Raw genomic sequence first — 13059 nt, 5'->3', positions numbered from 1 at the left:
CAAAATTATACTCTGCAAGAGCGGGAAAATTCGGACCATGTGACTTATAAGATAACATTTGATTTATGAATTGGGAGGAGAAACATACAACACCCCGAGCAAAGACAATATCTAAATGGTCAAGACACCATTTGGGAGGTGTCCCACAGCCCAGTTTAAATACTCAGGATACCATCAAATTACGCTTTTTTTAGCTTTAAGATTTCATTCTCTTAAACTCATTCTTTCCTCACTTTCTCTCTTCCTGCAACTTGTATGAATGTGCGAGCGCGTGTGTTTATGTGTTAGACTAGTTTATATGTCTTTAGATTTAGATAGATCTTATAGATTTATCCAATAAAGTCTTATTTCACCAAGAGCTTGTAACACTCCAAAGAGAAAGGTAAAATTGAAATCACATCATATGACCCCTTTAAACTGCCGATCTTGTTACTGTGCTAATAAATAGTGTTTTCACTATACTTTGGATATTAATATCCATTGCAGAATTGATGTTATACGGCTCGTTCAATGAATCGCTGGCCGACTCAGTGATCAGCCGTAAAACCGTGATTCTGTCCAAATTCCCTATAAAATCTTAAATGATTCCCTTTGAGCTAAATTGACCTGTTTCCCTTACAATGGCATCAAGTCTTCTGGACTAATTAAATCAGTGTCATAAATTTTTTTGGCTAATTAAAATGTACAATGTTACAATAAAATAATGTTACAATTTAAAAAAAGCACAATATAATTTTTTTTTTATTCTGGTTACACTTCACAATAAGATTCAATTCCTTAACATTATGCAACAGGTATTTTGATCTAATAATAAAGTGTTTTGCATTTTTGTCATAAAACAATATGTAAAAAAAAAAAAAATTTATTTAAAAGTCTCCTAATTTATTAAAGGCTGCATTTATTTGATCAAAAATACAGTAAAAGAGTAATATTGTGAAATATTATTACAATTTAAAGTATCTGGTTTCCATTTTTATTATATTCTACAATTTATTTTATTTTATTTATTCCTGTGATGGTAGAGCTGAATTTTCAGCAGCCGTTATTCCAGTCTTCATTGTCACATTTTTATTATTATCAATATTGAAAACAGCTGTGCTGCTTAATATTTTGGTGGAAACAGTGACGAATAGAAAGTTCAAAAGAACTGCATTTATTTGAAAGAGGGAATTACATTTTATAAATGTCTTTAATTACACTTTTGATCAGTGTAATGCATCCTTGCTGAATAAAATTAATTTCTCGCAAAAAACTAAAAAAAATCTTCCCAACCCCAAACTTTTTAAACAGTTGTGTTAATTTTAAACATAATATCATTCACTGTTAAACTCATGTTGTTATTTATACAGTTTGCAATGCTAAAAAGTAAAAAGTAAAAGTAGAAATTAACATTGACCTATATTAATAAATGCAGTTAAACTATTGTTCATTGTTAGTTCATAATGAATTCACTAATTGATGTTAGCTTTATTCTTTTGATTTCGGGATGTGATGATATGACCTGGACATTTCTTCGTATAAAGTATTTTCTAAAACCCTTTGATTCAGCATCTTAATCACCGTTTCTCCAGCTGTACTCTTAAAGCATCTAGATGAGCTGAAATGTAATTCAGTTCACAGTGTGCCTGCAGAGCTCTTCCCTGCTGACCTATAACTGCACAGACATGCGCCGTGGCTCCAGAAAAACGTTAATGTATATGAATGCTGTTTGAGACATGAGTGATGGGCCAGGTTTAAGTAACACTACCCAACAACACATCAAACATGTACTCCCAACATGTACGCTAAATTTAGTAATGCCGTAAATGCCAGCGAAGGCAGTGCTCTTCTTCTGTGACAGCGATATTTGAGTTCAGAGGCACACAAACACACACTTAAAGCTTTTGTGAATCGTTAACAAAACTTAATCTATTCTGAAAATAGGTCATCATAAATCTGTCAGGCTAATATGCTTCTGCCATCATCAAGGAGTGGTGCACCTAAAAATTGAAATTGTGTCATTATTTACTCACATGTTGTTCCAAATTTCTCAATGGAGCAAAAAATGAATTTTCTGAATAATTATTATACAACTCTTGGAAGTTAATGACAGTTCATAATGATTATCTCTGATCATGTCTGTCAAGCTATGAAACAAAAATATTTCAAATCTTCTAAAATCATGTGATAGCTCTGTGTGAGAAACAGACTGAAATTTAAAGTCGTTATTAATACACAATGCACCGTTTTTAATAGAGTGCAACAAAGAAAGAATCACATTTTTTATGATTTTCTTTGGTGGAGGCAGCAGTCTGCATTATTTCAACTAGATAAATATTTAAGAAGTATATTTAAATTATATTTATATATATATATATATATATATATGTTTAAATATTATACTTTATCATATTACATTATATATAATGTTTTAGATTTCTCCATTAAGTTAATCACAAAGCATCATGGGACAATAGTTATTTCTGTCATTAAAGCTTTTTCGTCCGATTTTTAAATACTTTTTTTGCATCATATCAAAGTTTGTATTATTGTGATTTACCTTGTAGCAGCTTGGTTTTGGTTTATAGCTTATAATACTTTAAGGCTTTAAGAATACTAGCAAATTTCAGGCTTTTCTCACATTAAAAATACTTGGAATATAGTGGAAAAAGTGGGAGTTTTGTTTGTTTGTTTTGAGCTTGACAGACAAGCTTGATACATTACAAAAGCTGCATAATGATTTTTCAAATATTTCTACAGAAATCTTTCAACAGACCAAAAATGACAGAATACAGGTTGGGAACAACGTGAGGGCGAGTACATAATAAAACTTTCTTTTAGTGCTGCTCTAAATGTGCCAGGCTCCGAGTTTGACACAACCAGATTCACATCAACGCCACCCACATCCTCTTCTAGAAATCCACTCCGCCTTTTTCCCTCATTTGTGAGAAAAGGACAAAAAGTAGGTCATCTCTGGGGCAGTGACAGCGTGTGACCAGACACTGTACACTTAAGGAGTAGACGATGCCCGAGCGTGTGCCACCACACTGATAACTGCAGAGGGCATCACATGTGGAATCGGAAGTCATGACAACGCACTGGATTCCTGATTCCTGGAAAGACGCTCTACATTCTGTGAAATAATGAGTGCAGATGAAAAACAATCGCGCGAGGAGAAAGGCTGGCCTTAAGAGGTTATGTGAGGAGGCTGATGGAGGTAAAATCTGAATGAAAGAGAAAGGTTAGGAAGTATGTGGGCCGTAGCTGGGAGTTAGCAATTACCTTTCCTCCTACTCACTGTTAACACGTTATCTTCATGACGATGCATTAAACACTTTCACTGGTTCAGTCATTCATATATGAAACATGCATAAAGTGCCGATGGAACAGAAATGTATAACACAACACAAACTTACACAGTACAGACAAACTGAAAACAATAGCGTTGGGAAGTCTGATTCATTTTAGCAATTCGGTTCATTTGGACGCTGTGTTTCAGTGAAGTGACTGAAAGAAACAATTGTACTGTATTGTTTAGGTCTTTACTCATAAGTGTTCTCAGAAGTCCTTATTTCATATCGCGATATTATCGCAAATGCAATTAATCGTTCAGCCCTAGTCCTCACTGCACTTTTTTTGTAGTGAAAAAGATATTTGATTACATTCTGTTTTTTTTAATAGATCTCATCAAAAGTATTGTCAAACAATGTTCTCCCAATCCTACAAACACTATACGCAAGATTTTGAACAAATTATTAAAGAAAAAATGATTCAAAATGCCGATTTGTATGCAAAACTATAAGTTGGTCACTTCCATCTTCCATTCAAACAAATGCAAGCTCATGAAAATGTTTGACTTCCATTGCAATATCAAACCAGATGGGTGAACACCGACCTGCAAATTCACATCTGACCAACAGACAATTTAAAGGTCACAGACCGACCTCCTGGACAAATTCAATAAACACTGACACTTAAAATTCGCCTATCTTGGCATTCTGCATGCTCGAAGCCTTGCAGAAACAGTGACTACATAGTAAAGATATATGTTTTCAATAAACATTATATAATTAAGCAATTTTTTATGAGCTATAACAAGGGTTTACAAAGAGGTGCAACAATTGTTCTATTGTCACATACCAAATCCTAAATTCTGATCTTCATACAGTTTTGTGACAAAGTATATTTAAGTATAGGAAAGATATGCAATATTATATACTGTGCAATATAATATAATATACTATATAATTATTGTAATTTCAGATCATATTTTAATTGTTATTAAGTATGACAAAAGAAGCTTATTACTTAAGCCTAATTATGATAGTTAATTCATTTAACATTTTAAATGTCTTGTCTTTGTAATATCATGCTTATTATTTTTCTCACAGAGTATAAATTAATCTTTATACACTACCATTCAAAAGTTTGCAGTCGGTAAGAATGTTTTTAAAGAAGTCTCTCTTATGCTTATAAGGCTGCATTCATTTGATCAAAAATACATAAAAAAAATGGTAATATTGAAAAAACATGATTACTATTTAAAATAACGGTTTTCTATTTGAATATATTTAAAAATGTAATTTATTTCTGTGATCAAAGCTGAATTTTCAGCATCATTACTCCAGTCTCCAGCTTCACATGATCCTTTAGAAATATGCTGATTTGCTGCTCAAGAAACGTTTATTATTAATGTTGAAACCAAATGTGCTGCTTATATTTTGTGGACACCACATTTATTTGAAATAAAAAAAAATTCTGTAACTATGTAAAAGTTTTTACTGTCATTTTTGATCAGTTTAATGCATCCTTGCTTAATAAAAGCATTACATTCTTAAAACAATCTTACTGACCTTAAACATTTGAACATCAGTGTATATAGCTGTCTTTATATTTTAAGAAGGGAGTTCCTCATAAGGGGATCATCATATTTAGGGGTATTTGTCATCAAAAAGTTTGAAAACCCTTGTGCCATTTCATAGTTTCATGCCATCACTGACCTATCAGCATCCAGAACTAGAACTACATATTTTATAATAGAAAACAAGGGTCTCTCATGAACACAAACGCCTGCTCATGTCCAGGAATGGCAGGCTGATTAAGGTATTGGGGTGAGTGTGGGGCCAGGGGCCACTCAGAGATGACATCATCAGACAGGAGGGGGGAGGAGAGGCATGTGCAGGCCGTCAGATGATGGATGCTCAACAATGGAACACACAGAGGCATACAGGAGTGCTTTTGTGCTGCCGGGAGGAGCCGCTCGGCCGTCTGAATAGGAGCGGTGTGGCGCTCTGGGAAAAGCAGAGGGAGTTCCTGCACAGGGGATTAGAGAGGCCTCCACTACCGTCCGCTTTGTGTGCCACATTTCCAAACATCTCCACAGAGACAGAGAGCTTCTAAAAACAGATACTGTAGGACAACTTACCAATATTTGGATGATTTAGAATCTTCATTATTCTTACTTCCCTGAAGAGCTGAAAGAGAAGACAGAAAAAAAAGGTGTTTATAAAGTTTACTTTTCAAAAGTTTGGAGTCAATCTTTTTTTTCTTGAAAGTAATTATTACTGTTCTTTTGAAATTTCTATTAACCAAAAAATCCTGAAAAAAAATGTAACATGGTTTTTCACAAAAATATTAACTGTTTTCAACACGGATAATAATAATAAATGTTTTTGAGCAGCAAATCAGCATATAAGAATTTCTGAAGGATTATTTGACACTGAAGACTGGAGTAATGATGCTGAAAATCAGGGTTATTATAATTAACTAAAACTATTGTTGAAATAAAATACATGTTAATTGAAATAAAATAAAATATAAAAATCATATTTTATTTCAACTACTTTCCAAGGCTACTTTCCCATTTTCATTTAGCTTAAAAACAACTCAAACAGAAGTAAAAAAAATTAAAAAAATAAAACTATAGACATACTTAAAAACAATAAAAGTAATAAAATTACAAAAACACAACAAAATTACTATAATGGAAAATACAAAATTAACATCTAATTCAAAATATTAACAAAAACTAAACTAGCATTTTAATGATACTTAATTAACACTGCTGAAAATGAACACCATCATCATAGAAATATATTGTATTTTTAAATATATTAACACAAAATTTTTTAACAATATTTCATAATATTACTGTATTTACTGTATTTTTGATCAAATAAATGCAGCTATGCATAAGCATAAGAAACTTCTTTTAAAAACATTTTTCAAAAACATTACCGACCCCAAACTTTTGAATGTTCTCTAAATATGGAAGGAAGTTTCCCCCTATAACATGAATCTATGGGAATTTTGTTTTATTGTTCACCAGGCGAAAATACATGTAGGATCATTTAGAAAAGTTATAGTACACCGGCTGATCAAGTCAATGAAAAAAATAAGCTCACTTTTACCATTCCTATTTCATTGAATTGAATCGAAAATGCCTTGTAATTCCTGTCCCATCATTCTCTCTTTATGTTATCACCATATATCCATACATTAACTCTCTCAAGCCTTACAAAAACACTAACATTTCAGCCAGACTCTTCACCTTCAAACACGCACCAATTATTTTCAAGAGTCTAGTATTTACGTCACTCTGACGCGTGCAGTCACACTCGAAAAGACTGAAAACGTGAGAAACAGTGAAAGGTACAAAATGTTTTGTGCCCGTTTCACAGAGTTCAATAGTCAGTAGTCAATGCACGAAAATAAACTAAAAATCAATACAACCCTCCGAGTGCAGGGCTAATTAGGCTCTTAGTCAGCCAGCAATGTTCTAAACCAGCAATCTATACTAAAGCACTAGTACAAACACTATTCACATGCTTTCTCATATATCTGAACAAGTGGACACTGTCAGGCACTTTAGAGACACAGAATAACCTGAGCTGACATCAAAGTGGACGCTTGTGGCCACTGAACCCCATCGCTGTAGTACAGTAGCCTGCCCAGAGCGGGACAGATCCAAATGATGGCATCTTATTTCAACGGGTCAGAGAGCGTAAGAGAGTAAATTTAGCTGTAAACACAGCCTGTGACTTTGTGCATGAAAAGTGGCAACACAATCTGTTCATACAGCCATTGTGCAGTTTATTTTCCACACAGATATGATTGAATCTACAGCGCCACAGCAAAATAAATCATATTTTATCAAATATGAAGACTTCACTGAATGTGATGAGATAAAAAGTAAACAATGCCAACATAACACACCTTTCTATTATGATGTCTTCGTTCTTGTAAGTGAATTGGCCAACAAAGACGGAGTTACCAGTTTGAATCAGCCTGACAAATCCCTCACTGAATGAACTCACTGAATCTTTAGGCAACTCACTGAATGAGTTGCCTAAAAAGACTCCGAAACTTATGAGTTATCATTTGAGTTAGTTTGATTAACTCACCAAAACAGTCAAAATGGTAATGAAACCCTAAAAAGACTTAAAGGGGTCATATGCTGTTGCTAAAAAGAACATTATGTTGTGTATTTGGTGTAATGAAATGTGTTTATGCGGTTTAAGGTTCAAAAAACATTATTTTCCACATACTGTACATTATTGTTTGTCCTCTATGCCCCGCCTTTCTGAAACGCGTCGATTTTTACAAAGCTCATCGGTCTGAAAAAGCGAGGTGTGCTAGTGAGGTAGACATGTGGGGGCATGTTTGAACGAGGCGTTTTAGGAGGGCGTGGACCAGTCTTAACTTTTATAAAGAATATCTCTTTGGGTTTGAGACTTTAGTCTTTGCAACTTTAGGGATCTTATCTATTCACGAACAGCTTGTAACACTCCAAAGAGAAAGGAAAACTTGAAATCGCATCATATGACCCCTTTAAGATTTCAGTTTGAATCAGTATGATCATTCCTATACTAAATGATCAGAGTTAGGGCTGGGCAAAATAACAATATCACATTGAGCCGCCATAAAATGCATTATGCATAACAGCAGAAATAAATGTGACAAGACAACAGGCAGGCCAATCAGTGCTTGTCGCTAATAAGCTAACTCTGCAAGTTCTGCGTGTCTTTGTGTGAATGAATGGCGCGGTTTCGTCTGATTCACAAAACACACATAATGCTCACGGTGATTTCAGAATCTGCGTCTCAATATATGAGACACGAACACATAAACTTCATCTCCAGAGCTGCTCTGAGACTCACCTCGCCAGCTCTACACCGTTTCATTTGAGAAAAACTACCATCAAATACACACTGAAACTGAAAGGCCTTCACAGCAACCCATCAAAATAAAAGTCCAATTTAACTTGAAGAAATTATGACAGAAATATGTGACTGTTGTATACTAAAATGTAATTCTCAAGTAATAATAATAATAATGATTTCAAGGAATATCATACAACCATAGTATTTTTCATTAATTTATACAGTGCTGTTGTGCAGCATCTTATTTGACAAAAAAACAATGTTTTGTTGTAAATTAATTATGTTTTCATTTCATTACATTTTAAAAGATTGATTAAATTGTTAAAGATTTATTAACTCATTTAATTAGACACCATTTTTATGATAAATTTGTATTGAATCATAAAACACAATCCACGATAAAAAAAAGGAAAACAGGATTTAGGGAAAATAAAACGGATTTCATGGGGCCGAAAATTCAAAGGTAGCTCTGTGGAAATTAATTGCGAGCAAACAAATTATCTTTAAATTCATTCTCAAGGTCTAACAAACATGTGGAAAGCCTTTCTTTTCCCATTATGAATATTGTGATAAATATCAATTTTGCATGATATAGAAAAAACATTGTGATATTTTTGGCCATATTGCCCAGCCCTAATCAGAGTGGCATGGAATTAGTCAAAAAGACACACAAACTCACCAGTTTCTGTTTAAATCAGTCTAACGAATCCATCACTGAATGAACTCCCTGAACCCATTAAAGCAGTAAAGCAGACTTATCCAAAAGACTCACAAACATGAGTTATTGTTTGAATCTGTATGATTATTCCTTTACTGAATTAACTCACTTAATCTTTCAGAATGGTAATAAATCATCAAAAAAGACTCCAGAACTCATGAGCTTTCTATCTGAATCAGTATGATGATGACTCCTTCACTAAATGAACAAAGTGGTAACGAATCAGTTTAAAAGACTTACAAACTCATCCATTTCTGTTTGAATCAGTCCATCAAATCCTTTACTGAATGAAGTGGCTGAATCTGTTGGAAACAGAAATGAATCATACAAAAAGATTCACAAACTCATCCTTTTCTGTTTGAATCAGTCCTTCAAATCCTTTACTGAATGAAGTGCCTGAATCTGTTGGAAACAGAAATGAATCATACAAAAAGATTCACAAACTCATCCTTTTCTGTTTGAATCAGTCCTTCAAATCCTTTACTGAATGAAGTGCCTGAATCTGTTGGAAACAGAAATGAATCATACAAAAAGATTCACAAACTCATCCTTTTCTGTTTGAATCAGTCTGATAAACCCTTTACTGAATGAAATGAATGAACAGTCAAATTCAGTGAACGCTTTTGTGTGAATCTTAAATTTGTTTTATTGCAGACTGGTTGTCCATATGACAATATTGAAATAATTAAATATAAAAAATTACATCTTTAAAACATGACATTAAAATGGTACAAAAAAAACTACACTAAAATAAAGCTTTAATAATATATAAATTGTATTATATATTCATCTGCAGAATTTTGCAGGAAACACTGATCTTACCAAAGCATACACAACAACAGACACAACAAGCTGATATATAAAACTACAAAACAGTACCGGGTGGTTCCATGATAATCGGGGCCTGATAACAGGCTGACGGCGTTTAAACTGGCAAAACAGATTGCCGAGATTATGGTCTGAGGCTTTTCCTTATAACTTGCAGAAAGAGGGATGCTGGGAGCACATGTTCTAGAAAAGACTGCACGGAGGTAGTTTTAGCCCACAGCCACCAATTACAGAGCTCTAATTAAAGAGAGCGAGGTCTCCGCTAATGAGCGGAAGCCATCCAGACATAGATGGACATGGCATCTAGAGCAGAGCTGCTCTGAGGTGGAACATCAGCTGTTTAACATCTTCTGTGAATCGTAAAAGATGAGTCATCAGTAATATCAGAGATGTGGATGACAAACTGTGGATGGACATCCAGAGCTTCCTGTTTAGATGTCAACACAGCACACTGCTGAGAGTGTAAAACAAGTACTCATCATTGACCCATCTGTGTCACTTATAAGAGAAAAAAAAGGATGTAATGATGAATAAGATTGAAAGTTAATTGATGAATAAAAATGATTTATCAAACTGAAGTCTCACAATAAAAATAAATTTAAAAAAACAATTAAGAATTCAGATATTAGGCTTTTCAAGAATGTGTTCTGATCAACAATAACAATAATTGCGATTTAAAATAAGCAAAATGTATACAAAATCATAATTTATAGAGTACTTTCTATTAAGAAGTGGCTGTCACAAACCCTAACCTTTAAATTTTAACTTATGAAAATAATAAAACTTAATAAAATATTAATACTTGTTAAATAAATAAATATAAATAAATTAAATAAATGAGAAAAAATGTTGCGTATGTTCAGTATTAATCAGAACAAACTAGACATTAAATTTTTAACTTGTGAAAATAAATAAATAAATGTTGCATGTATAGCCTCAATCTAGTCAGACTAGAAAAATTTGCTTTTGATGAATAACTTAAAGCTGCAGTCCGTAAATTTTGCCTCTTTGTCGCCCTCTCTGTTTGAAAACCTGGAATTGCAGTTACTTGCGGAATTATCTTCTTTGCGTGGGTTGTACTCTGGCACGGCTCCAGCGCAGATGAATCTAATGTTTCGAGGAGTATGTGTGGCAGTCAGTCACCGCACTGGTGTGAATCCTGTACTTAGTAATCACAGATTCTAGCCTACATCTTGGAATATATGACCCAAATAAGAATTTTCACCGGATATTGTCATCTGAACAAGTAAGTAACAAGTCTGCCCAGTTTGTTCTGACCAACTGAGGAAAAAAGCATTACAAATTTTTTGACATTTAATTATTCTAGCTGCTGTGAGAAAAGGCTAACGATCTGCCACCTGCAGCATCCTCACGTGCGATAGCCTAGTAGCTGGGACAACTTCTTTATGTTTACAGACGTGACATAATGACGCAGTGCCATGCTCGAATTTCCCGCGAAAACCTACCCATACCACTCAAATTAGAAAACAAATTTATTATAAGCTAACCGTTGTGAATCGAGCTAAAGTAAGGCGATAGTTTTGAACACTGGCTGGTTATGTACTTGCTCAAATATTGATTTTGGCTTATTTTTAACCAAAAAAAGTTACGAATTGCAGCTTTAAATTTCAACTTATGGAAATAATATAACTTAAAAAACATAAAAAATCTAAATAAATAAATACTAAAACTATTGAATGAATGAATGAATGAATTAATGAATTAATAAAAGTAGTGTATATGTAGTATCAATCAGACTAGAAGAACAATTTGTTTTCAATGAATTGTGACTTTTGTGAATAGGGACATTTTCGTCTGCTCACACATCGTATGACTTCAGAAGACTTGTACAGACTTCTCTGATACATCCTTTTTGAAGCTTGAAAGCTCCAGTCCCCCATTAATTTTACCTGCATGGAGGAAGGAATGACCAGTACATTTGAAATGAGATGAAGGTGACAATCTACTCATCTACTTGATCAAATTCTAGGTGGACTGAATGCTCGCCTGTAAATAAACACATCGTGTAGATGCCATGCTCGTTAGCATCAAGTGCCTGATGTTGTGTGTAGGAGTATAGCTGCACTGCAGAGAAAAGCTTTCTCTACAACACATGCATGCACTTTTGTAAATGGATGCAATCTTGTCTGTAATATGCCTACAAACAATTAGCGCAGCATTTATGTTAAGTGCTCACATGCATGTGCGTTACAGTGCACGTTCAACATTATGGCATAAAAGCACAATTGCAGTATGCACTTTTATGTGCGCATTTCTCTAAAAATGTTTCTCATGCCCTGAGGTGAAAGCTACAGTACTTCCTGTGTTTCACAATGAATACACTCAATAGTGTTCTGTGGGAAAACACACAGCACTGCTGAATAATTCACTAGAGTTTCACAAAGTGATGGTGCTTCTCTTTGCAGTCACTGAAGACCCTCTGCCTTGGCCTACGCCTGGGAAAAGCACACCAAGATGAAGTTGCATGTTGTCAATTCATCAGACACGAGGAAGCAGAATGAGTCAGGTTTGTAGTATTTAAGGGCAAATGAACGTTTGATCATTGGTTGGTGCCACTGAGGAATCTCAGAAGTAAGCAAATTCAATGTAACCATAACCAAAGAACTTAACTCATTCAGGTCTGGCCCACTTTTTACGATCGAATTTGATCCAAATTCCCTATAAAATTTATTCTCAATGAATATTCTATTTAACTTGGAAGTACAAAGAAAAAAAATGTTGTAGAATTTATTTCACTACAATTTTCACTCAGAAATTGCTAGTAGATTTAACAAATAAGCAAGTAACACACTGAATTAAACATGAAATTCTGAAGTAGAACAGTACTTTAGAAGCTTCAGAGCTCCTGAAGTGACAGGAAGAGGTTTTTGTCTGTGCTTTTCTATTCACTTACTAAAAGCCAAACAGATTAGCATAATCCATTAAAGTTTTGGAGCATTAAATGTAGGCCTGTTAATTTAAAACATTAGTGCAAGTAATTATAAAATAATATTCCTAAGGAATTACCATCAGAGCCACTGAAGTACTTGAATTAATCACCTGAGCCGTAAATTCCATTTGACTAATCACTCTGGAGATGCAGAAAATGACATGACAAAGTTTGATTGGCTGATGGCACCGCAAGAATGTGCACAGTCCCAAATCCTCACCAATAACTATATTGAGCAGTGACATCAAAGACAGCAGAGGGGAAAATTACATTCCAGTTCATGCTTTTAGCTCTAAGAAAGAATCAGTCACTGCACTGGTAAAACGACAATAATACAATGAGATGATATCTAAAATAATAAAGTAAAGTATTAGCTTATAAAAACAGGTATTTTTAAATGGATGCTGAAAAAATGTTTTGAA

General features: G+C 34.0%; 1 protein-coding gene across 8 annotated transcripts in view; it reads right to left on the bottom strand.

Moving 5' to 3' along the window:
• The window catches only part of LOC107743287 (MAP/microtubule affinity-regulating kinase 3-like), a 64047-nt gene that overhangs the window by 25619 nt on the left and 25369 nt on the right, over nt 1-13059 (bottom strand). For all 8 annotated transcript variants that reach the window (XR_001640392.1, XM_016556449.1, XM_016556447.1 and 5 more), the window contains exon 4: nt 5405-5453. Coding sequence is in view for 7 of the 8 variants with exons in the window: in XM_016556449.1 (XP_016411935.1) it covers nt 5405-5453 (49 nt within the window). In the remaining variant the exon portion in view is untranslated. The remainder of the gene's footprint in view (nt 1-5404; nt 5454-13059) is intronic.

This window comes from Sinocyclocheilus rhinocerous, unplaced genomic scaffold (genome assembly GCF_001515625.1).
Source record: "Sinocyclocheilus rhinocerous isolate Xijiao unplaced genomic scaffold, SAMN03320098_v1.1 scaffold827, whole genome shotgun sequence".
Taxonomy (NCBI): Eukaryota; Metazoa; Chordata; class Actinopteri; order Cypriniformes; family Cyprinidae; genus Sinocyclocheilus; species Sinocyclocheilus rhinocerous.
Note: the sequence above shows the minus strand (reverse complement) of the source record. Positions and strands in the feature narration are given on the sequence as shown.